Raw genomic sequence first — 27,816 nt, forward strand, 5'->3', positions numbered from 1 at the left:
GTCACCAAGGATTAATGCCCATTAAAGATGTAGAACTGAGACTGGTTATCTCCACTGGATGTTTTAACTAATTATACAAGAATAATATATATATATAAATACACTAATTTCCCGTTTCTGAAAGAACTGGACAGAGCCACTATATTGGAATTGTCATGCGTTAACCCGGAAACTAGAAAACTTAAAAACATGTAACTTAATAACTCAGCATTAACATCATTTTTGCTGTTCGTCACCTAGTAAACTACAAAAATTTGGGTTATAAAGACCAAGTAGAATATAGATTCACTCACCTCATGTTACACATAACTGGTGAACAGTAAGCAAGTGGAAAATATACTTAACTGGCAGTCTGGCATCAATAGATAACATGGCCTTTAAACTCAATATAACCAAGTGCCCTGTTGGACGAGCTAAGGACCTCTTGTCAATTGTGAACACAGTAACTTGGCTGACATCCCACTGCTCGTACTGATGCACTTAAATATTGCGAAGGCAACTGCATGTCAACAAAAATCCCAGCTGAAGTCTATCTAGGTGCCAAAAGAGCTATATGCTTAAACATGACTTGTGATTGAAAGTAACATATGAAAGAACAAACCTATTTAAATTTAAGTCAAGCATCCAGGTAATAGTAGGAACCAGCAGCTTTCTGCTCCCTGTCTTTGGTTGACTCCAGTTTGTTGATTCTTGGGCGGTAATTTGTTGGGTCCCTTCTAAATGTGATATCCAGATGCTGAATGAAATGCAAAATGAAGCATCGATAAGAATTGTAGTGAACACACACACACACACACAGAACAGTAATGTCTTTTAATGTATTAGTTTTTTTGCCACAATTCTCTTAAGATTTTACGTATGCTGTGGGAGAACTAATATGAGGGTGGAGGTACAGCAAACATTGGAAGCGTGAATCAGAATTGGATTGTTTTTATGCAAAATAGAGCCCCACTAATATGAGGGTGGAGGTACAGCAAACATTGGAAGCGTGAATCAGAATTTGATTGTTTTTGTGCAAAATAGAGCATAAAAACGCCCCACTCTCTTGAGCACATGCATATGTTGCTTTATTTTGCTCAAAGGCCAAATAGAGCAAGTAAAAGAGAGAGAGAGAGAGAGAGAGAGAGAGAGAGAGAGAGAGAGAGAGAGAGAGAGAGCAAAACAGTTGCAAAACTTACAGATAAGAAGAGATTCATCCCAGTCAATAATGACTGAGGAGAATTTGCAGCACAATCAATTGATGGCTTGCCCTCATACACAATTACTCTGTCTGCCAGATAAGTTGCCATTATAAAGTCATGCTCAACAACAAAAGCAGTTTTCTTTGCATGAAGGATAAATCTCTTTATGACTTTTGAAGCAACTATACGCTGCTCAGAATCAAGATAAGCACTTGGTTCATCTATCAGATAAATGTCTGCAGGCTGAATCAAGTAAAGCAGTATATTAGAACTATACAAAAAAATCATTAGAAAACAGAAGTTTTTTTAATGTCAACATTACATGAGAGATCACTATCATTAAAGTTACATTGTTTACTGGAAACCGAATCCCAACAAATGACTACCATAGGGCATTCATACCACACAAATGACCATTTTGAGCAATCAAACTAATATAGTTAAAAATGTTGGCAACAGTTCACGTGCCTTAAGAAATAAGTTGGCAATAGGTACACGTAAATTAGACTTAATAACAAATGAATAAAAAAAAAAAACACAGAAAAAAAGTGGGGGAAAACAAAAAAATTAAGTTGCTGGAAATTCAGGAGTTAGAAAGGCTCCAAGAGGTTCAAGCACTTACCCAGGAAGAACAAGACCGAAAGGCTGTGTTGGTTGCCAATGTGGAGAGGAAACTATTATTAGAAGAGATGTCTTGGTATCAAAAGTCCAGGGCGTTGTGGCTAAGGGAAGGAGACCGAAGCACAAGCTTTTTTCACAGAATTGCAAACTCTCATAGAAGAAATAATAATATTGAGGTGCTGAAAATAGAAGGGGTGGAATGTAGGGATGAGCAGTTAGTACATAACCATATTGTTGACTTCTATAAGAACTTACTATCAGAGCAAGTGGGCTGGCGGCCCCCCCTGAACGGGATGGTCTTTGACACCATTGGTTTGAGTGAGGCGCCACGCTTGGAAAGGGATTTTGAGGAGATAGAGGTTTTTGAAGTAATAAGGAAAATGGTCAGGGACAAGGCTCCAGGACCGGATGGATTCTCTATGGGATTCTTCCAAGAATGTTGGGAAGTGTTAAAAAAGGATCTCATGAAGGTGTTCCAAGAGTTTTTTGTGTCTGGTAAATTTGAGAAAAACCTTAACACTACCTTCCTAGCATTGATACCTAAAAAGGCGGAGGCTATGGAGATAAAAGATTTTAGGCCTATCAGCTTAGTGAATGGGGTTTATAAGATCATCTCTAAAGTATTAGCAAACAAATTGAGCGAGGTGATGGGGAAGATTGTCACGAAACCTCAAAATGCTTTTGTAAAAGGTAGACCGATCTTGGATGCGGTGCTAATTGCCAATGAATGCCTTGACAGTAGTTTGAAAGCCCGGAACACATGTGCAAACTAGATATGGAGAAGGCCTATGACCATGTTAACTGGAATTTCCTTATTCACATGCTCAGGAGATGCGGTTTTGGGGAGCGATAGAGTGCATGGATTCATTGGTGCATATCTACACCAAAGTTCTCGATGTTGGTAAATGGAAGTGCAGTGGGTTTTTTTAGCAGTTCTCAGGGGCTGAGAAAAGGGGACCCGTTATCACCTCTGCTGTTTGTAATAGTTATGGAGGCTCTAAGCAGGATGCTCGAGGTTATGGTTGTGAATGGTCTTCTAAATGGCATCCCGATTGGCACCCCGGATAGAGGTATTAGTAATATTTCTCATTTATTATTTGCAGATGATACTCTTATGATGTGCGAAGCAAATCAAAATCAGCTGCAAGTTTTGAAGGCGCTACTCTACTGTTTTGAAGCAGTTTCCAGGTTGAGGGTGAATTTAGATAAATAAAAAATGGTGCCGATTGGGGAAGTGTCGAATCTACGCCAGCTGGCTAGGACACTGGGATGCAAGATTTCGGCTTTTCCTATGACATATTTGGGACTTCCATTGGGGAGTGCTTCGAGGGCGCTTTCGATTTGGGATACAGTGTCGAGAAAATAGAGCAAAGACTAGCAGGGTGGAAGAGAATGTACTTGTTGAAAGGTGGAAGGATTACCTTGATAAAGAGTACTCTTTCTAACCTTCCTACGTATTTTTTATCTCTTTTCCTACCTGCTAGTGTGGCGACCCGTATTGAGAAGCTCCAACGTGATTTCTTGTTGGGGGGGGGGGGGGGGGGGGGGGTATGGGTGAGGAGTTCAAATTTCACTTGGTTAATTGGGGGCAAGTGCGGCGCCCTATCTCAGGAGGAGGTTTGGGGATTAGGAATTTAAGGGTTTTTAATCGAGCACTACTAAGCAAATGGCTGTGGAGATTTGCTAAAGAACCAGACTCCTTATGGAAATTGGTGATCGAGAAGAAATATGGTGGTTTATGGGGCGACTGGTGTACTAGAGATGTAAGGGGAGCTTATGGGGTTGGGTTGTGGAAACATATAAGAAAAGGGTGGGCAGTCTTTAACCGGTACGTTCAGCTTCAACTGGGTGTGGGTTCGAGTATTAAATTTTGGGGAGATGTTTGGTGTGGCAATAGGGCTTTACAAGAACTATATCCTTCCCTGTTTCAGATTGCAAGGGACAAGGATGCTGCAGTGTCAGAGATTATGGAGATCTCAAGGGGACAAATACTTTGGAACATTATTTTTAGTAGGGAGGCACAGGATTGGGAAATAAGCAGCTTTGCAGATTTCTATGGACTCCTATACTCCATAAGACCAAACAGGCAACAAGAGAATGTTATGCGGTGGACTCTAACAGGCAAATGTCCTTTTTCCATTCGTTCCTTCTATAAAGCCCTGACCCAAGTGCCTAACACTCAGTACCCTTAGAGGAAGATTTGGAGACACAAGGCCCCTCCCAAAGTTTCTTTCTTTGTATGGACTGCTTCTTTGGGAAAGATTCTCACTACTGATAATTTGAGAAAAGTGAGGATCATCATTACAAATTGGTGTTGCATGTGCAGAGGAGGGGGAGAGTCAGAATGACGTTTTTGTTAGATTGGATATGCCCTGGGTTATGCCGAAGACAGCGGAGTCAACTTTGGCTAGTTGGTCAAGCATAAGAGGCAGACAACCAATTAAAGAAATTTGGAAGATGATCCCTCTATGCATTATGTGGTGCCTGTGGTAGGAGCGCAATGCGCGGACTTCTGAAGATCAAGAGAGATCGTTAGGGGAGCTTAAACTTTTATTTTTTAGAACTCTCTGTAGTTGGGCTATTGCTCTTGATTTTAACAGCATGGCCTTTCATGATTTTCTTGTATCTAATGTGCCTACCTAGTTAGGGCATTAGAGTTGTGTACTGACATTGCCATTTTTTGATCAATATACCTTATTTATTCATAAAAAAAAAAAAAGGGTTAGGTTTGGAAGTTACCTATCCAAAAACATAAAAAAAAAGTTTTCATATAAATACACGAGCAACAGCATTAAAAAAATATGCTCAATTACACAAGCAAAAACAGTAAATTAAATAAAAAACCATATACATCTTTTATTGTGCAAGTATATGTACAGGGGAATCCGTGGAGTGCATAAGGAAGAGAGAAAACAATCTTCAAACAATAACACAAAGCTTCAACAAATCCTGGAGGTCATCATTCCATATCTACTCATAGAAATACAAAAAAATAACCCATTTGAAAATAGTCACAAAAACAGTGAAAGAAGTCAAGATATACATGGCATCTGACAACACTATGAACAAAACATAATTTTAGTCTTTAGTCCCCCCAAAAAACCCAAAAAACAGTGAAATGAAGGACTTACATGTGACCCATGGGGCACCAGGCCTTAAAACCTAGCATCATTGGACACAAAAGGAATGAAGCCTGGCCCATTAGATTCTCAAGAAATGGTACCAAACTAAGTAGAGGGTTCAGATGAAGTAAAATGTCTATTAGCTATGTAGAAATCAAACACCAGAATCTGACCCCTAGAGATGGAAGAGGCCCAAACAATCTAATTTAGCATGCGATGAACTTCTAAACTAATCTACCGAACTTTCTCTCATAGTCCCCTAACAATCTACATCACCACCCAAGTTTTCTCTGCAAGGCACACCTAAATAAAAAAACACTCATCTTTTATAGCATATGCTAACATCATCCCCATACAGCACAAACATTATATATAAAAATAAAAACAAAATGAAAAATAAAATAAGCAACAAATTCAACAGAACTAGGAAGAAAGGAATATATCACTATATCAATAATCAACTCAGAACTTCACTCTTTGGGCGACCCATCAACAAAGATATAGATAAATCATAAATTTGAAACAGAACAAATAAGTCCAAATGAATAATCAATTGGACCATTTAATCACACATAGAACCTTAATCAAAGGATAATCCTTTGTCTGTGGAAACCCTTCCTTAAAGAACTGCCTATTGTCCATACCATGAATTTACTCAGATAATATTAATATTTATACTAATTAACCAAAACGCCATAAATATGCATTGCATTCTTCAAAAATGAAATATTCATAAGGAATATGCCAATGAGATAATATAAAGCTACCCACAACTCAAAACTACCTAGTTTCGTACATTTTGCCACATTCAATAAAAGCAATTAAAAAAACTACCTTCCCAAGGCATAGACATAATGCAACTCTTTGCAACTCTCCACCTGAAAGATTCACAACTTTTTGATCCATCAGTTGTTCAATGAGAAGAGGCTTCATCACATCTGACACAAATTGAGGATGCATATATGAATCCCGTATTTTTTGATGTAGCAAGTGCCTGACAGAGGATTCAAATTTCGGACTGATCTTCTGGGGTTTGTAAGAAACATTAAACTCAGGTATCTCCACATCAGAACCTTCTATAGCATCAGGTTTCAATAAACCAGCCTGCAGTTTAGCCAATAGGATGACTCATCTTAAAAATCTGGTTATATATAATAACTTAAATTGTTAAAGTTGACAAAGAACGCAAAAATGATGACAAGTAATACCAGCATCCGGATAAATGTTGTTTTCCCTGTCCCATTCTCACCCAGCATCACAACAATCTGAGAATCAGTAAATTCGCCCTCAACAACACGAAGCTTGAAATTTCCTTGAGTTTTGGTCATAGTTGGATATTTGTATCGCGCATATGTCTCAATTTCCTCAGCACTTTCTTGTGGAGTCTCAGCAACCTGGTCCAGGCAACAAAGTATAGAAGTGTAAAGCTACATGTAAAGGACCAGAAATTGACAAAACTAACAGTTCACCTTAAAGGTAAGAGATTCATCCCGAAACCGTAAATTTTCTGTTGGAACAAATCCTGCCAAGAAGATATTGATTCCTTCTCTGACTGAAAAGGGAAGAGTTACAACCCCATATGCTCCCGGTTTCCCATATAAACAGCAAATGAAGTCCGATAAATAATCCAGGACACTAAGATCATGCTCCACCACAATTACATAGCTGAATTACAAAGTTTAAAAAGTGTGATTATCATTCTTAAAAGTCCTGAATAACACAAATAACAAAACACTTATTTTTTTATAAGTAACAATACTAAATTTCATAAAAATGTAAAGGATGAAACCCAAGTACACTAGAAGCATACATAGGAGAATTATTTAAAAATGCAAAAGAGAACAAGAATTAATTAAATATTTTTTTTCTCAGTAAAACAAAATTTTATTGATCACAAAATAGATAGTGGCCCGAGTATACAGGACATACAAGAGCATCGCCTATGCACGCTAGTTTAGTAATACCCATAAGAATTTATTAAATATACAAAAGAAGAAGATTTATAAGTGTCATGAACAGGGGTGACCATTCATACAAAAGATTTATTAAATCTACAAAAGAAGAAAATTTAGAAGTGTTGTGGCCATGTCCTCCCATCAATGAATGGACCAACTATCCAACAACTCATAATCAACTCATTGCCATTAACTAAAACTCAATCAGCAGAGGATGTTTGTTTTCTGGGCTCTTCTAACAGAGCAAGCTCTTAGAAATTTTCAGTAACCACCTCCCTCCGGCAGTTGCCTTCCCCCATCCCTACTTACCCCTAAGTTACTTGTCTAACATCATTACATTGCTCATCAAATCTATATTCCCATTCATTGGACCTTCGAAAACCATCACCTCTAAGTTTTCTGACCGAGATGCAGGCGACCATGGGCCAGGGATTTGCTACTCTTCTCTGTCACATCTCAGCTTGGGAGAACCAAACCCGGTCTTGACTTGTATATCTGTGGAGTAGATAGATTTTGTTTCTGACCCCTGACACATTTTGGGTCTTGACTTGGAACCAATGGCTCCTAGCCGTGTTTTAATACTCCATACAGCACCAGGATGAGCCAGTTTGCATTTAAGGCCCATATATTTAATAAAGCCCAAATTGTCTTGCAGGCTTTTCCCTCGTGCCCTTGTACTATTTTTGCACACCCCACTATTTCTGGGTAGAGGGACAAACAGGCTAATGGCCATTTGCAACCCATGGGCTTTAAGCCCTCTTTGAAATTTTTTATCACATCCTCCTTACCCCCACAACATCATCTTCATCTAGTCTTTGAGCCCAAGCATGATCTTCTCCATTTGATCTTTGACTGAAAGCATGGTTCTGTAAACTTTTACATCATCAGGATTCTCAATATATGCTGCCTCAAGTTGACCTACATTGCTTTTGAACATCTCTACCCGTGTGTCTATAGCTCCTCATACTCCTTGTATTTCTACACTCTCACAGACTTGCAAACCTCAGGACAACTCCTTCCATCCTTGCTCAGAGCTTCAGGTGCCAAGCTTGGTCTACCCCTTCTCATCGCCTCAACAAGTGAGCATGTCCAGAGCATCACTCTTTGAGCTTCCATCACCAGCGCAAGATTTACTCTGTGAGTCTTCCGTGGTTGGACATAAGTGTTGCCAAAGTCAAGGAAAGACTGGAAAAACTTTGCAACCTTGCACAATTAGGGCTCTAAAATGAACAGGCTACTCGACAAACAACTCGAACTCAACTCGATTAAACTCGAGTTCGACTCGAATCGAATATTAAATGGACCATTCATAAACACAGAAATAGGCTCGATTATTAAACGATACAAACTCATATAAAGCTCGACCGGCTCGATTTATGATCGGGAACAAACTCATATGAAGCTCGACTTGGCTCGTTACCTCGACTCATATATATTTATACATATATAATACAATATATATATATATATATAATATACACAAGTTAGATATATATATAATTTATAATATATATAATTATGTATACAGACTTACAGTCCATTACATATACTATATATAAATTTACAAATTACACCATATGGTCCATAACATATATATATATATATTCATATTAGTATATGTATGTTAGAAAGATGGTATATTGATATTAGTAATAATATATGTATGTTAATATATTAGTGGTGTTAGAAAGATGATACATTCATATACCATTACTAATGTATGGTGGTGTATGATATGCTAATATACTAACATTAATATGAAAGAAAATTGGCGGTGTATTAGTATAACATATTAGTATATGTTACTATGTATGATGATGGATAATATTAATAGTAATATATCTCTCTCATCGCTGGGAGTTCAGATCTGCAGTGTGCTCTCTCTTTCTCTCCTCGTTGAGGCAATGAAAGAGGAATGGAGCTTGGGAGCCTCTGCATTTGAAACTGAAGGTCTGATTGGGATGGGTTAGATTGTGCACTTTGGGGTGGAATCAAAGCTTTTCAGCTTTCACCAGAAACATAGAAACATGGGGGTCCTCAATAAATATTGTAGGGAAGAGCAAAAGGGTTTGGAGATCTGTAGTTATGGGTCATAGTGAGATAGGGTGGCTGGTGACTACGGTGGAAGCAGTGTTACAGGCAGAGAGAAACTTGGAATTCACAACACTTGTGCAAAGATAACAGAACCTTCGTGGCTCAACGAGGCTCCCATGTACATGGTAGATACTTGACTATTACTAAATATGGTGGAGGAGGTAGGTGGAGTGATCTAGTCATTCTGGAAGGGTATGAAGGGCTAGGTTGGGAGAAATTTTCTGTCAAGTTAAGTAGAGCCACTGCTATGTTTTTATCCATTCTTGATGATGGGTCATGGCGGGAAAGCCAGGAGAAGACATCTGGTCATCAGAACATTAATTTGGGGGTGAAACAAACAGACCTAAGCACAACCGTAGTGGCGAGACAATCATATGCAGCAGCTCTAAAGAAGGGTCATGCTTTGGCTACTCAATTTGATTCCAGGGGCAAGAAGGGAAACTGTGAAAGTGGCCTGGAGACTATGCAGACCATGCAAGGTCAAAACCAGCAAAAGGAGTCTGACTATGGCAATATGGCTGAAAGAGAGATGCTTAGTACATTAAAGGAGATGAAAAACCAACTTGTCAAACATCCCTTGATAGTATTACTAAGTTTAAAGTACATGAGTAATCATGTAAGGGGTTAAAAATTAGCTTAATTTTTTGTAGTGTATCAATGTATCTATATATGCAGGTTGGCGACTTCCTCATTTGTTTTCGTAGATGATTCGCAGATGAGATGAGATGAGTTGAAATAAAAGTTGAAAGTTGAATAAAATATTTTTAGAATATTATTTTTGTTTGAGATTTGAAAAAGTTGAATTGTTTATTTTATTTTGTGTGGGAATTTGAGAAAGCTGTAATGATGAGATAAGATGAGACAAGTCGAGATGAAATGAGAAGTTTTGTGAAAGTGAACGAGGCCTTAGTGTCGAGATGGCTGAATGGGAACACTTGCTGTTTGCTGAAGAAATCTGGCTCCATTCGATACTCCCCCTTTTTATGGTTTACTCCACTTGAAGGGTTTTTTTTTCCTTCTCCTGAAGGCTTGATGATGTACTTTGTATTTTTGTTGTTAATTCCTTATTTTGTATCTGTATTCCCAATAAAGCACCATTCGATACTGCGTTAATTCTTTGAGAGGCCAGTTATTGGGAATTTGGGGGCAAGTCGAATGTCATGTTATATCTTATACTTGTGTAATTGTGTTAATTCTTATTTCTTACTTTGTTAATTCCTTATTAATCTATCAGGTTATAAGTTATAACTTATGTCTCAGTGTACTATTTTGAATTGTGCTAGTTCTTTATTTTTTATTTTTTAATTTAGTGTATCAGTATATTTTCTAATTTATTTTGAAAAAAAAATTCCATCATCTCGAGCTGAGTCGGCTCGTTAATTGACAAAGTTTCGAGCCAAGCTTGAATGAAATTCTGGACTCGGCTTATAAGCGAGCCAAGCCCAAGCTCACCACATTTGTAAATGAGCCGAGCTCATACAGCATACGCTCGCTCGAACTTGGCTCGATTACAGCCCTGCAGCACAATTCCACCTTGAAAGCTATCCACCCCTTACATGCATGACCTTCTAGTATGGTTGTTAAGCCCCTCTTCCAAAATCTACAATACTCTTCAATGTCCAAGCATTTACCATAGTTATTAGAGTGACGATGGGCTTCATTGAATTCCTAATTGCCATATAGAAAGCAGCAACTCAACAATTAGCCTTTACAACAAAATCGCATGTAGACCACCCTTATTCTCTCATTGATCCCTACTACAGCAATACCCTCATCAACCAAGAACCCAAGAAGTTTCAACTCAACAATAATTGGAACCAACAACCCCACATTACCCTTCATCGTTACAAACTCAAAGAAAGGAAATGAATTATCAGGGACATAATTGTTGTGTTTACTTATCAAAAAAAAAAATCAGGGACATAACATTCACCAAATACTTCAAGCACAAGAAACAAAACATATGCATACACTATCAATTTTTAACTACTATACAATCAAATGGACACTATGCTTTAATGCGATTACCTGACACAACCAACCTAGCTGAAATGAACACATGCAACAAGGTAATTAAGAAAAAATTTGAAGATTAAGAATCAAAAAGAATAGAGAAACCATAACCTCTGAGGCCTGAGCAAAGACCGGACAACTTGAGCAGCTTTTAGCCTCTGTCTCACATCAAGATAACTTGAAGGTTCATCAAACATATATATCTCTGCATTCTGTACAGCAACAACAGCAATAGCAAATCTCTGAAGCTCCCCTCCTGATAAATCCCCTACATTACGATCTATAACCTGGTTCAGCTCAAGATCCATGCAAAGTTCCGACTTCATGTCTCTCTCATCCTTTTGGTCCAGCACCTGTCCTACATTGCCTTGAACTGCTTTTGGAATGTGATCAACATACTGGGGCTTTATAATAGCCTAATAAACAGAAATATGCATTCTCTCAGCAGAGACAAAATAGTTAAACAAAGGCATAGGCTATATCTAACCCCAAGACAACCCATAGAATGATCAAAGTCACAAGATCATTGCACAGAACTTTAAATTCAAAAAAAAACTGATAAATATGACATCCCATACTTCATTGTGCATCTTACCACTCAAACTCAGTCTCGTAATTATTATTTCTATCCATGAATAATAAATCAATACTTTTTGGGTCCAAGGTCTTGGTATAGAAAGTGAACAGATACAAAATTATCCAGATTAATGCAACCATAACATTAGACACGCAAAATTTTCTACCCAAATCAATTAAGGCATTAGATCAAATTGAGAGCTGCATTTTTTGCTTGAACAACCACCCTACGGAAAATTCTCACCACCGCTAATTTGAGAATAGGATGCATGTTGTGATAGATTGGTGTTGCATGTCTAAGATAAGTGGTTGGAAAGTTGATCATTATTACATAATTGTCTGTACTGTGGAGTGACTTCTTCAGTCAAGTCGATTGGCTTGGCTCACGTTAAAATGAATTGAGGACCTATCTTGTTTCTAAAGTGGGTTACGCATTAGCCCGCAAATTGCAACAGCATGGAGATGTTTTCTGCTTGGCCTATTTGGTTTATCTTAAGGAAACGAATGATAGAATCTTCGAGGACTGAGAACAGCTCATGGAGAACCACAAAACTTTTTCCATCCTATTTTCCTTTGGATAGCCTCAACAGACTTTAATGGGCTAAACTTTCATGATTTTCTTGCATCTTTTTCTCTTTCTAAATATTTGTCTTTCTTCTATTCGTCTTGTGTACTTTGTTTACACATGAAAATTTCTATTAAAGAATCACTTAATAAGTTGTTGACTTCATGTAAACTTAGGATGATATGCACCGCAATTATAATCTACTAGTCTAGTGTGCAAGAATAACAAAATTTATTGAATAAAAAATACGTTATGTAACAATGTTAATGTCTTCAGGCAATATAAGATAAATAGAACCCTTAGAATCTAAGTTTTTGTTCAACAGCTTAATCTTTTATTCCCTTGGTCTGCTTTTTTCCATATAAGTGATGAAAAAACCTTACAAACTTTGCTTCAGTGGAGAAAGGGACCAATAGTTATTTATATTGCATGCTAAAGAAACAACCACCCTTGGGTGGCCCAAGTGGTAAGGGCGAACTTGTGTGCATGTGCCCCATGTTACAGGTTCAATTCTTCCCGGAATCAAACTGTGATTTAAGTAGGAGGGCATGGTGGTGGGTTATTGTGCTAATCTCCCCAGGGGTTTAGGTTCCATGGGTGAGTCCTAAGGGCTCTGCTGTGGGGTGGTTCCCTGTCATAAAAAATAAAATAAAAAAAGTAAAAAAAAAAAGTGCTAAAGAAACAAAAAATGTGTAAGTTGAGAAACAGAAACAGATGCGTTATGAAAACCTAAAACTATCTAATGATAAAAATAGTTATTTGATTAAATGTATTATTTATCATCTAACAATATACTTCTGCCACTCACAATAACTTTTCCTATGTTTCAAAACTATTTTAGGTTCCAAGATTAATCTACCCAAATATGTATTAGTTTCTGCAGGGGACAATGCAGATATAGGCAGTCTGGCCAGCATTCTTAGGACAAGAGTGGCAGCCTTGCCTATAAATACTTAAGACTACATTTGGGACATCATTTAAAGCTAAAACAATTTGGGACGACACTAAAGTGGAGATGAAACATAGATTGGATGGGTGGAAGCTATTCTACCAGTTGAAAGGTGGCCGGCTCACCTTGATCAAAAGTTACTTATCGAATAATAATCTACCCACTTACTACTTATCATTGTTCACTACTCCAGTGATTGTGGCAGATTGCATAGAGAAGCTTCAGAGGAATTTGTTGTGGACTAGTATTGGGGGCGTAGCCAACATTCATCTTCTCAATTGGACCAAGATTTCCACTCTGATCCCTTCAAGACGGTTGGGGATTAGAAATTTTTTGGTGTTCAACGTGCTCTGCTAAGAAATGGCAATGGTACTTTGTCATGGAAGGGAGGCGTTATGGCATTCAATGATACAAGATAAATATAGTAATAATGAGTGGACGTTGCACTCATGGATTGGAGTCTGGAAATTCACAAGGGTTGGGGGAAGTTCTCATATTCCATTAAATTTGGTAACGGGGGATGGTGCCAAGATTAGATTTTGGCATGATTCCAAATGCAAATATAGCTCTTACGGAAAATTTCCCTGATGTGTACAACATTGCACAATCAACAGATGCCTTTGTGGCGAACCATAAAGAATATCTAGAGCTTTTGCTCAATGGAATGTCAGCTTAATCAGAGCGACCCATGATTGAGTGATCGATGCCTTCACCACATTCTTTTATCTACTATATTCCCCTAGTTTAAAATGATATTAATAAAAATTTTACTTATAAAAAACATCCTCTATTTCGAGATGAGGAGTTAACAGGATTCACTAAGCACCTGCCAAGAGGGGAATGTTTACTGTCCATTCTTTATATAATGCCCTTTAGAGCATTTGAAGGACTGGGGTTCCCAAAAGGGCTCTGCTTTTCACTACAACTACCTGTCCAAGCATGATTTTCACCATATCTTAAGGAAAACATGGTGGTTAACGGGTGTCGCATGTGTAAGAGTGGGGTGTCCACAGATCATCTTCTCCTGAATTGCAAGATTCCTATTACTCCGTGGAGTAACTTCTTCAGTCGTGTTATTTTGGCTTGGGTCGCCACAAAGAGTAGCAAACCCATTTTGTTCTAGGAGAGGCTTGGTGACCACCCACAAATCCCGCAAGTCAAGATTTACAGTGCTTTAAACAAAAAGTCAAAGCTACCACAACTATTAAATCCTACAAAGTTGTAAGCCTACAAGCTAATGCCAGCATTTCTGAAGGAAATGTCAAGGCACAGGTTTAGAGGGTAAGACAATTATAGCAGCAAAGATACACCTTAGCATTGTAAACTAAATAATTAAAACCTCCATTGGTAATTTGCTTAATGAAGACTCGCGTCAATAATTATACTCCAAGATAGTTCAACATAAAACTAAATGTTTCCTCACTCAAGAAGTCAGATCATAAGTGTATAAGGAAAAACTATATGTTTCCTCATTCAAGAAGTCAGATCGTAAGTGTAAAAGGACGTGTCAGAGAAAAAAAAAAAAACCATACCTTCAAATCATCTTCAAGAATACGAGTAAAATAATTTTGCAGCTCAGACCCTCGGAAGTATGTCAAGATTTCCTGCCAATCCGGAGGATTCTAGGGAAAAAAAGTCATGAAGTAATCAGCATAAATCCATCAAGAGGAAAGTAACAGAATGAAAGTTTAGAATATTACATTGAAACGGCCCAAGTTTGGTTTCAATTTTCCAGACAAGACTTTAAGAGCGGTAGACTTCCCAATGCCATTAGTTCCAACCAAGCCCAGCACTTGGCCAGGTCTTGGGACTGGTAACCTGTAAATGTAAAATACTGACTCTCAAACTACAGATAAAGATGTCACCATTTTTTCCAGGAAAAGCAGTGCAAAACGAACCTGTGCAATTTAAAAGTGTTGGGGCCATAGCGATGGGTTGTATCTTTGTCCAGATCTTTTGGCAAATTGATGATCTGAATAGCTTCAAATGGGCATTTCTGCATTAGCAAATCACTAAATCGTATCAATTACATCCTGTTAAATAAAATTAAACAAGAGAACAAACAAATAATGGATTCCAACTTCATCATGCATACCTTAACACAGATACCACATCCAATGCACAATTCCTCAGAGATATAAGCGATCTTAGATGCAGGGGTAACTTCAATACACAATTTACCTGAAAAAGATGGCAAAAAGTTAAGAAAACTAATATATTTACATCAAAAGACGTGAAACCATACAGTCGGTTCCATGTTGTAGGTAAAATGACCCTAAAAGAAGCTTAGAAAAATTACACTCTTCACTAGCACAATAACAAGAGAAATGTAAGCAGAAAAAATCAGAAGCTCCTTCTACAAACCATTCTCACACCAATATATATAAAAGTCACAATTCTTGAGGCAAGTTGTGTATATATATATATATATAAATATTACTTCTTAGCACTCGATCATACATAAATATAGTCTCTAACACCTATCCCTTCATCATATTCATCTTTGTTATTTATACCCATGTTGTTCTAGACCTCCCCTAGACATATTCACTTAGATCTCATTTGGTTACACATATGAGATGAGAGTTGAGGGTTGAATAAAATATTGTTAGAATATTATTTTTGTTTTGGGATTTGAAAAAGTTGAATTGTTTATTGTATGTTGGGTGAGAGTTTGATAAAGTTGTAATGATTAGATGAGATGATTTGTATAACCAAACAAGGCCTTATTCCCACCTAATCATCTCCCTTCCTCATTGACACAACCATCAAGTTGAAGATCCCCCAAAAAATTTTGCACCTCCAAACTACCACCCACTTTTCAAATTGCACTCCAAACTACCAGAACCAACAAGTTGGTAAACCAGGGCCCCAAACTACCAATTTCTTTCAATTTGCACCCTCCATTAGGGTTGTAAATAATTTGGTCCAAAATGGACTAGACCAAATTCTAGACTAGTCGGTCTTGGTCCCAAAATATGTGGACCGATGAAATTTGGTCCAGTACTGGGGTCTACAAATTTTGGACCAGACCGGACCCCTATATATATTTTTAAATTTATTTTTAATGATTTAATATATTATTTTTATATAGCAATTATATAAGTGAAAGATATAATTTTCATCTAATTTATTATCATTAACCGTATAAAATATTAAATAAAATATGCTATTAATTAATAATAAATCATAAATGCTATTAAGTCCTTAACTCAATTTATTATCGATGTTTCAGTGGCGGAAGTATTGGTGAGATTGGGGTAGCAAATCCAGTGTAATATCAATTTCACTAGGGCTGCATAAGATTGGGAGATGAGCAGCTTTGAAGCTTTTTTCAGACTTTTGTATCCCAGTACACCGAGTAACTCACAGGATAGGTTGTGGTGGATACCTACAGGCAAAGACAATTTCTAGGTTTGCATATAATTAATAGCATATAAGTCCTTATAAGTCCCTAACTCAAGATTCACATATCCAGTTTCCTTGGAAAAAGCTGTGGAGACATAAAGCGCCACCAAAAGCGGCATTTTTTGTGTGGACTGCATTCTAGGGTAAGATCCTCACAACAAATAATTTGAGGAAACATAGTGTGATTATCGCAGATTTGTAGGAAGGGGGGTGAATTTGTGGACCATCTATTATTACATTGTGAGATAGCAAGAGGGTTGTGGAATGAAGTTCTTGGTAGAGTTGATTTGGCTTGGGTTATGCCTGAGACTATGGTAGCGGTTTTGGCCAGCTGGACAAAGTTGAGAGGTATCCAACAGATTAAAGTGATGTGGCGGCTGATTCCTATATGCATCATGTGGTGTTTGTGGCAAGAGCATAATGATCGGACGTTCGAGGACAAAGAGAGATAGATGGAGAAATTGAAAGCTTACTTTATTAGAACTCTTTGTACTTGGGCCATTGTGGTGGACTTTAATGGCGTAAATTTTCATAATTTTCTTGTATCTATTGCTCCTACTTAATTAGGACAACTATAAAACACTGTATCAGGCTTTGCCTATTCTTTGATTAATATATATATTTACTTATCAGGAAATAAAATCATAAATCATGTGATAATTTATGCCATTATATGCAAATAGTTAATACATCATACATTCATAGATACTATACTATTTACACTTAATTAAAATAATTAGGTAATGTTTTTTTAAATACCTTTGTTGTAAGCAAGCATAAATAATCTATGTACAATGAAATTATTTGATATTCATTAAACATATATAAAATGTATGACATTATTAATAATTATGCACACTAAAGAGTAAAGTCTAAATTAGTAAGTAGTATTTTTTTTTTTTCTCGGCTAAATTAGTCAGTAGTAACTATCAACATCATCAATATAATTATACTTAAATATTTTTTTAATGAGTTAGTTACATAATCCACGTTAATAATTCACTTAATTTTAATTTTAGTAGTTTAAATATTTTTTTTATTAATTTATTTGCAAAAAACAAAATAACAAAATAGATAGCTACCGGTCCGGTCTGGGAAAATGATGGACAAAAAATTTTGGTCCATCACTGGACCGGACTGATTTACACCCCTAGCCTCCATACAATTGAGACATTCAATGTCAAGTAACTCTAAATCTTGTAGGAATTGCCTAAAATGATCACACTAAAACTTTGCCTGATAAGTACATTCCTTCTCTATTTTCTCTCCGTATACTTTCTCCTTCATTGTCAAATTGGGTGATCTTCTCAAATGACCGTTGCTGGAAATAATTTTATGTAGCTGCTTTTTGAGTTATTCAGCAGTGACAAATGCACTTGATTAAACATTTATTAATAGAGACAAAAGTTTTTGTTTTATCATTGGAGGGGGGACACTATCTTCGTATCACTGAGAAGAGTTGATCTTCAGCTTTGCCAGCGCTCGCTGGCTTGGAAATACAGTGGAATAATGTTCATTCTCAGAAGGAAAAAAAAAAGAGTTTTGCAAGACGTATCGCACTGCCTATCAAAAATAAATAAAAAGACATATCACACTGGTGCTAAGGCACTGTTTGCTCACTAGCATTCTAACGATTTTGGACGACTCTTAGAAGTTACAGACTATGGTGGCAGTGGGCGGCAAGGTCTTCTAGCGATCTCAGGAGGCATGGAAGGAAGGGGGTGGAAGAGCCTTTCCATGGAGATGAAGCACGTTCTGTCCATGCATATCCCAGCAAACAAGACACTAGTGTTGGCTCCAAAACTGGACAGAACAACAGATAAAGGGAAGGAGAAGGGGAAGCAGGTTCAATCTTATGCAGAGGCTGTGATGGGTGGGGGAAAAGGGCAGCAATGTTGGGTGGTAAGGGTCACCTCTCGAACACAACATGCTCATTTATGGGTTTACCTGAAAAACCCATTTGACATATTTAATTATCCATGTCTGGTGGTTGACCTGACACGACACAACATGGCCCGTTTGATCCAAAAAAATGCCAAAACAAAGGGCTAGAATCTACATATAATATTCACGATTTAGATGATAGTTTCTTGGAGTGTACTACCACATGTGAATTTGCAAAACTTTCACCATTTTTTACTTTTGCATTTTAACTAGACATGCACTTAGAGAGTTAAATGGGTCCAGTCAATTCATCCAAGTCTGATATTAAAGATGGTTGATCTTTACTTAAAGAAACAAATTCCAATCCAGCTAGGCAGCTACTATTTCATAGTTTAGTGTGCTTACTTTTTGATCGATAAAATGAGATAAAAATAATAGTGCACTTATAGATGCTTGACCTTTGCTTTAAAGCAATATTGCGTCTTTTTTTCAATGGTAAAATTAATCAGGTCAAACAGGTCAACTCCCATAGCAAGTCAATCCAAATATGACCCAATTATAATTGCATCAAATTTAGGTTGATCCAAACCCAATTATATCAAAATTCTAACTCTATTATTTTGTGTAAGACTATATCGATTGTGTGGATCATTCAAACATTGCCAACCTTAAATATATCCATAAAAATATCAGTCTTTTTTAGGTTATATAACCTAAAAAAGACTGCAAAGCTCAATTTCACTTAGCAAGTACCCAATGTGGAACTTACTTCATAACTATGTAATGACCCAGTCAAACAATTCTAAGGTTAGAATATTGATAATTTTTATTGTGCCTAAATTATATTTAATGGGTCATCTTGGATAAACCCACGAGCGATAAATTATTGAGGTTGATTAGTAGTTTTAGTTAGGCTCAATAACTAGGTTAAATCTTATTTATTATTTATTAAATGAGTTAGACTCCTTGTAGAATTTAAAGATCGGCCATTAGAAATTTATTTCAATTTAAAATCATCATTGATTCAAGTCCCCTATGTTGTCTAAGTCACCGCCGATCCTCCATTGAATAAACTATTAGATTATGTTTTTCAATTCAAAATCTCTTCTTGAATGATAGTGACCGAGTCCAACTTGAACTCAAACTCGTCAGCATCCTATTCCAACAGCAATACAACTCTACAAGTTATCTTCAGTTAAAACTCTTTAACCCACTACCTTCTCAAACTCTAAGCCATGCACGTCTCCACATTCCACTAGGATTCATGCCCCAAAAGAACTCCCTTACAAATCTACAAATCATCTTCACGTTAAAACTCTTAAATAGACTCCTTATATATACGTTCAGCCTCATGCACTTTACGTGTATCTCATTTCTCTTTAGGCCCTAGTGTAGTTTTTGCTTACCCAAAATCACGCAGAGCACCTCTAGTCCACTAGCATCCCTCATGTTTTCTCTCTCCTTCTAGTTCACATGATTGATTTCATGTCGGAAATATTGTATTAACGTTGCGAGGTAAGTAGCATGATCATACCCTTACACGTGTGTACAGTAAATAGCATGTCTTTTATAAAAATATTTGCATGTATGCCCTCCATTGGAAGCCCCCTTTTACATACCCAAGTCATGATAAAATTATGAAAATCCATGATCTTACGTGAAGAATTATGCATTAAAATATTTATGAAAAGTCATGATTTTATGTGAAAGTTATTCATTAAAATATTTATGAAAAGCCATTCATGATTTTATGTAAAGATTTATGCATTAAAATATTTATGAAAAATCATATTTTATGTGAGGAAACATGTATCAAGACATTTTATATAAGAATACAATTTCATTTGAAATCTATGATATGGCAAGTATGCAATCATGATTATGATAAGTATGAATGATAAGATACGTAACAGCCTATATTATGATATGAAAACGTACCATATGTATGGGCATATTGCATTGTCAGGTTGTGCATGCTGGTAGTGTACCTAGTGTCTTCCTTCTGTATGGATTCCACAACCCGCGGCCAAGGGCAGAATCGAAATCTACTTAGATTCGCTAACCTAACTCACGGGGGTCAATAGTGGATATGGGCCTATGATAGGTGAAAGATAAGTTCATATTTATATTATTTATGTATGTATTTATGAGTATTCATATTTTTCAAGAAACCTTATATTTATTATGGTTACTATATAATGTGTTGCTTATTGAGTATTCGACTCATTTTTTGTTTATTTTTATTTTTTAACCACCCCAGGCAATGATATTTACGAGGATGGGACTGCAAGACAGGACTTGGCCAAAGAGCCGAGGCAGAGGCCTAGATAGTTTATGTCATACACAATTTTATGATTTAAAGTTTAATAAGTTATTTTGATAAGCACATGATACTTTATTGAATTTAAATAAGTGCTTCAGCAGATTCTCTTTTGGACTTTTAAGTATTTAATAAAGATTGAATTTATTTATTTATGGAATCTTTCGTATCTGGCACTTCGTTAGTAAGAAAAGTTTTTAAGTCAAGTTTAATAGCTCACCGGTTCCTCGAAAATTCTTAAAAATAACTATTGGGGAGCGGGGTGTTACAAACTAACCCACTAAACTTGAGTCATTCATTGTCACAATGTGGGACTGACGCTTTACATTTAGACAATCCACCCTATGGTTTTAAGGTCCAATCATATTTAACGGCTCAATTGGACAGCACGATAGTTTTAAGCTTCCCCAAAATAGTAATAATGCTCAATTTCACCTCTTAAGTACCAAATGCAGGACTTAACATCAATGGCAAGTTTCCTTGAAATACTAAAAACACTCAATTTCACCTCTTAAGTACCAAATGCAAGACTTAACATCAATGGAAACCTTTATAACTTAGTCGCTATATATGAGTCGTTCCTTTTTATTCCCAATGTTGGACTAGTAAGTTACATTACACAATTCACTCGATAGTTTTAGAGATTGGTCATGCTTAACAGAACAATTGGATGGTAGATACAATTTAAAAGTTCTCTAAAATTACTTATAAAGCTCAATTTCAACTACAAAGTACCAACTTCACCTATTAACTTTCCCACCATATATGAGTCATTCCCTTTTTCCCAATGTGGGATCGAAGAGATACATTTAGACATTTCTTTTTTTTTTTATCAGTAAAAGAAATTATATTGATCAAAAGGAGGCAAATGCCCATGTATACAGGACATATACAAGAGCAACGCCTAAGCGTGCTAATTTAGGGATACAAGGAATTCATGTAAAGACATGCCCCGGAAATACATTACAATCGACCAATGAAGCAAGGTAATGAAAAGGAAATTTCTAAGCTCTTCCATCGATCGCTCTTGATCTTCAAAGCTTCTTGCATTCTGCTCCCTACAAATGCACCACCATAGACATATAGGTAACATCTTACATATGGATGCAATTTGAGAGTTACCCCGAATACCTCTCCATGAGACTAGAAAGTCACATACCCTTTCCGGCATCACCCAAGCTAAACCCAGTCGAGCAAAAACTTCATTCCACAAGGTCATAGCAACCTCACAATGTAGTAATAGATAGTCAGTGGACTCGCCACTTTTCTTGCACATATAACACCCGTCCATAACTATGATGGCACGTTTCCTCAAGTTGTCTATAGTCAGAATCTTCCCCAAAAAGGCTGTCCAAACAAAAAAGGCTGCCTTTGGAGGTGCCTCTGTCCTCTAGATGCTCTTCCATGGAAAACAAATCTGAGTTCTGCATGGTCAAGGAATGATAGAAAGAACGGGCTATGAAGACTCCTTTCTTAGAAGGGCGCCAATGAATCTTGTCTTCACCTACCCCAGGCACCCAAGTGCAGTACACCTGGTCAAAAAACACCGAAAATTCATCCATTTCCCAATTTTGTGCATCTCTAAGGAAGGAAATGTTCCATTGAGGACTGCCATTGGAGATGATTGCTAGATCCGCTATCGATGCCTCTTTTCTTCTAGCTACGCCATAGACTTGAGGAAAAACGTCCTTGAGTGCCCAATCACCACACCATAAATCTTGCCAAAATTTTACCTTTACTCCATTTCCAACTTTGAAGCAAGTATGTGCAACATATGTGTCCCCACCTCTTCTAATATTTTTCCAAAGCCCAAATTCATGAGGCCCACATACCTCATTGGAACACCAACGTCCCCATGAATCTTCATGCTTCAAAGCAATAACGGTCCACCACAAGGCCTCCCGTTCATGATGATATCTCCATAACCATTTGCCCAACAAAGCATTATTGAAAGATTTCAGATTCCGGATTCCCAAGCCTCCTTCTTTAATGGGAAAACAAAATTGCGGCCCATTTCACCAAGTGGAATTTAAACTCATCCTTTAACCCTCCCCATAGGAAATCACGTTGAAGTTTCTCCATGCGATGAGCCACCTTGGCAGGTAGTAGGAATAATGAGAGGGAGTACATTGGTAAATTAGATAGAGTGCTCTTGATGAGCGTCACTTGGGCCCCCTTGGATGTGTACATCCGCTTCCAACCGGCTAATTTCCTCTCCATTTTTTCTAACACCTCATCACAAATGGATTTTGATTTAAAAGCCGCATCCAACGGAAGGCCAAGATACTTCAAGGGTAGTTGGGATATCTTGCATTCTAAAATGGACGCCAAACTCTCCATATCGGGTATAAGCCCCACTGGCACTACCTCAAATTTGGCCAAGTTCACCGTCAAACCTGACACAGCCTGGAAGCACAATAAGAGAGCCCTCAAAGCTCAAATCTGCTCATGTCTGGCCTCGCAAAAAATGAGAGAATCATCAGCAAACAATAAATGAGAGATGTTGAGCAAACCTGAGACTACCTCACCCACTGAGAATCCTGATAGGAATCCACCCCCCACTGCCCCTGAAATCATCTTACTAAAGGCTTCCATCACAAAAACAAAGAGAAGTGGAGAAAGGGGATCCCCTTATCGCAAACCATGGTAGCTTTTGAAAAAGCTTTTTGACGTGCCATTCACCAGTACAGAAAAACAAACTGTAGAGATACAGTGATGGATCCAAGTACGCCATTTTGTAACAAAGCCACATCTCTCAAGTATATACAGTAAGAATCCCCAATTGACGTGATCATAAGCTTTCTCCATATCCAACTTGCATAGAAGACCCGACTCTCCTAACTTAATCCGACCATCTAGACATTCATTGGCAATAAGAACCGAGTCAAGGATTTGCCTACCTTGAACAAAGGCATTTTGGGTCTTCGAAATCAAGCTTGCCATCACCTTGCTCAACCTGTTTGCCAATACTTTGGATAAGATTTTGTATAACCCACTCACCAGGCTAATGGGACAAAAATCTTTAACATGTAATGCTCCAGGCTTTTTAGGAATGAGTGCTAAAAAGGTTGCATTGAGACTTTTCTCGAATCGTCCACTTTCATGAAATTCATGAAAAACCCCCATGATATCTGCTTTAAGTACATCCCAACAAGTCTGAAAAAAGGCCATGGAAAAGCCATCAAGGCCTGGAGCTTTGTCACCCACCATACCTTTAACTACCGATCTAACCACTACCTCCTCAAACGGTCTTTCAAGTTGTTCCAAGGTTGCGGATCAAGAGCATCAAAAACCAGCCCATCAAGTTTCGGCCTCCACAAAAACTGTTCCGAAAACAACTTATCATAATAATTGACAATGTGGTCCAAGATTTCAGTTTGGTTGGATGAGGCCGCCCCGTCTATCATCAAAGTTTCTATAGCATTGTTCCGCCTATGCAAGTTGGCCACCTTGTGAAAGAACTTAGTGCACCTATCCCCTTCCTTCAACCATAAAGCACGTGATTTTTGTTGCGAAGATATTTCTTCCAAAAGAGAGATCAATTCAACATCCGCAATCACTTGAGTTTTACGAGCCCACTCAGTTTCAAACAATACCATCTCCTCTTCCACCCCCTCCAAGCCCTTAAGCTCCTCCAAGAGGAAAAATTTTTGGCTTTCAACATTACCAAACTCTTGTGTATTCCACTCCTTCAAATCTTTTTCCAAAGACTTTAATTTACAAGCCAGAATATAACTAGAACTGCCTTGAAACTGGTAAGATGACTACCATTGTCGTATTCTGTTCACAAAACCATCGCTCTTCAACCACATGTTCTCAAATTTGAAATACCTTGGACTCCTTCGAATGCCAATTCAGAAGGATGGGAAAGTGGTCCGAACATAGCCTGGGTAATCTTTTCTGAATGAGGTTGGGATAATGACCCTCCCAGTCTGGTGAGATTAGAAATATATCTAGCTTGACCAAGATGGACAATCTCAGTTGCTAGACCAAGTGAAAGAGCCACCTGCAAGAGGAATATCCTGTAAATTTTATTCAGAGATGAAATTAGAGAAATCTACCATAGAAGGATTGAAGCCCAAACCACCCGATCTCTCGCTCGAAAATCGAGGGACGTTGAAGTCACCTCTGATACACCAAGGTAGGTCCCAGATGCTGCCAATACCAGCCAACTCATCCCATAGTAAACTTCTGGACCGATCAAGATTTGGCTCGTAAACTCCGGCAAAAGCCCATTGATACCCGTCAACGACATTCTCAAACAAACATGCCGCTATATAATCTCCCAAAAAATCTTCCATTTTCTCCACCAATCTCCTGTCCCACATTACTAAAATTCCCCCAAAAGCTCCAATGGATGGCAAATAATGCCAACCCACCTGACTACAACCCCACAAACTTCTAATGATACGAAGAGAAATAACTGCCAATTTTGTTTCTTGCAAACATACAATATCCAATTTCCATAAAAGAAGCTGATTTCTAACTACAAGGCGTTTATCTTTATCATTCAAAACCCTTACGTTCCAAGAAATAATCTTTGGTTTCATAAATCCACATCCTTTGCCCTTCCCCTTGCTCTTCACCAGTTAGAGCTCTTTCCACTTGTTCCATCATTTACTGTCCAATCAAGCCTTTGGAGTTCTCTTGCTCACTTCTTAGCCGAAGCGAGCTCCCTAGGTGATCCCAAACTGTTCTTCCCAACTTCTATGGCTGCAAAGTGGGCAATGAGCTGGTCCTCAAAACCCTCGCATAAAATCCCCACACTGAGTTGCATCTCCTTTGCCTTGTTCAGGACCTAGTTTGAAGCTTGAGGATTACTATTCTTGAATGGATGTAGAGAAATCAGTGGGGATGGATCTTCCCAACCATCGACATCTTCCCACTCCAAAGAGGTTGCATCTACTGTCCCTATGCTGTCTAACTCCCCTTCAAACCCAGAGACTTCGAAAGGAACCAATGCTAAAGGGCTTTCCGTTGCCTCTGTGACAACCTCACCACCCTTCTCCTCTGTAGGAACCTTTTCCATACTCGAGAGAACCATCATTTCACCCACCGGCACGTTCTGAAGTGATTCTGTGACTGTTGGACCAAAATCGCTGGGAATTTCTACTTCGGAGCCCCCTAGTAACAAAAGAAACTGACGGCGGCACCACCGTCACCTCCCACTCTTCCAGGAGAGTCGCCTCCTGTTCACCTACCGCCGTCGACCAAGTCTATGGAGGTCCCATCCGATGAGTGTCAGTCGCCGGTGGAGAAACTCCCGACGATGACCCAACCTCGAACGCAGAAAGGCCTGAGTAATCGGCCTTCCTTCTTCAGGCCTGTTTCTCGGGCCTTCCAACCCCTCGTTCGCCAAGCTTCGGCCCATATGATGGGCCCACCTGCTTCCTAGCCCATTTCGTGATGGCTCTCTCCTGAGCCTTGTTTGGGACCTCAGCTCCCCCCTAGTCTTTCTGCAGGCCCCATGGGCTCAACCCAGCCACTTGCTTGCCCACAACCTCAAGTGCCCCACGAGCTATTTCTAGCCCCTTATCCATGCCAAGATCTGAATCAATGCTAGCAATTAATCTCGTGAGCCTCTCCCTCTCATCTATAAGTTCTTCCTTTATTCTGAGTAAGGAAGTCTTTTCAGCTACTCCTCCCTTGATCAGAGAGGTTTTGGGGTTCAATCATATTTACCAGATCAATTGGACAGTAGGATGCAAATTGAAAGAAATTGGCATAAGGGTAACAATTTTTTGGTTATGCTTATGGTAGTTTGGGGTGCAATTGAAAATTGGATGGCAATTTGGGGGAGAAAAATGAAATTTCCCCCATTTGCTCTTTAAAAGACCAAGAGTTTAGTATCATCCTTGGCAATAACTAAGAATTCAATTTTCTATACTCCAAATTGAAATGGGGGCTTTTCATATTGGTAACCTAGCATGACCAATTTTAGATGAATCCAAACTCATATACTGATGATCTATTGACATATTTTTGTGCACTATTGGCTTGGTAGAGATCTGTGGAGCTTCACCATTCTAGTTGCTGTATTAATTCAAACTCTATTCCATAAAATATATTTGGTTTCATTTTGAATGATTGAGGATTACAAAGTCTTCTTCTTATGTTTCTTCATATACTTCCGCTAATGATCAGTTTGTCAAGATACAATGATGGTACATAAAAACATGCATATTCTGATCTCTATACAGATACACCTAGTAAGCCTCTGAAACTAAGAAATCTCCTAACAGTGCAAGACAATTAAAACGAATTTCAAGTTTAGAAACTATTAAAAAACCTATCAAAGATTATGGCAACGCTTAAGTTCCAGAACAAACAGAAAAGAAGCCCTCTTAAAGCCGAGCAGAAAACAAAGCCAGCTAAGTTAGATAGCTCCAATCTATATTTAAAATCCAACAAACGGTATATATTTTTCACTTTATTCACCAACGATGAGTAACACTTCAAAACTTACTTCAGTTAAAAAACGGTAATATTCTTCTAAAACCTTAAGTTACAAAAATCTTGAATTTCGGGAAGAATATTAAAACCTTTTAATCACAGAAACCATAGAAAACGGCCCAAAAAACTAATTAAATAGATTGGTAAACCCCTCATCTAAACTAATATTCTAAATCGGTTAATCTTTCCACTAAACTCAATTGATTCACAGAAGATTTACAATCGATAATTTGCAAAGAATAAAGGGAACCGGTTAAAAACGTACTTGGGAAAATCATTAAAAGCCGAACAGGATCAATCATATAGAAATTGAAATAAAAAATAAATAATAAACAATCAAAGCGTACCGGTTTTGACAACAGGGCAGCTCTTTTTGCATTCCTGACGGCACTTCTTCGGCTTGCACCTGTCCGAGCTCACAATGGCTATACGCGTCAACCGCTCCGCCATCTCTCTTTCGTCTTTCTCTTTTTTCAGAGCAAATGATTACGATACCCCCAAAAAAAAAAAAAAAACCACAAACTAGGAATTAGATTTGAACTGATGATACCTGCTTTTCTTTGATTTGCCGAGAAGTGGAAAGACAAGGAGGAAGAGAAAGTAGAGAGACGTGTTCCGGAGCGCGTTTGTGTCGACACAAGCAGAAGAAAGACACAACTAGGGCTCCCTTATAGG

General features: G+C 37.9%; 1 protein-coding gene across 1 annotated transcript; it reads right to left on the bottom strand.

Annotated features, from left to right (window-relative positions):
• Nucleotides 1-27,816, bottom strand: LOC122281085 (ABC transporter E family member 2-like). The gene is made up of 13 exons (XM_043092341.1): nucleotides 27,692-27,816; nucleotides 27,489-27,608; nucleotides 15,172-15,257; nucleotides 14,975-15,072; nucleotides 14,777-14,894; nucleotides 14,609-14,698; nucleotides 11,098-11,402; nucleotides 6,394-6,589; nucleotides 6,133-6,318; nucleotides 5,759-6,028; nucleotides 1,179-1,424; nucleotides 602-736; nucleotides 1-499 (listed from the first exon to the last, which is right to left on the bottom strand). Exons 2-12 carry the CDS (start codon nucleotides 27,589-27,591, stop codon nucleotides 617-619), a joined length of 1,818 nt encoding a protein of 605 aa, XP_042948275.1. The 5' UTR covers nucleotides 27,592-27,608; nucleotides 27,692-27,816; the 3' UTR covers nucleotides 1-499; nucleotides 602-616.

This window comes from Carya illinoinensis, chromosome 11, assembly GCF_018687715.1.
Source record: "Carya illinoinensis cultivar Pawnee chromosome 11, C.illinoinensisPawnee_v1, whole genome shotgun sequence".
NCBI lineage: Eukaryota > Viridiplantae > Streptophyta > Magnoliopsida > Fagales > Juglandaceae > Carya > Carya illinoinensis.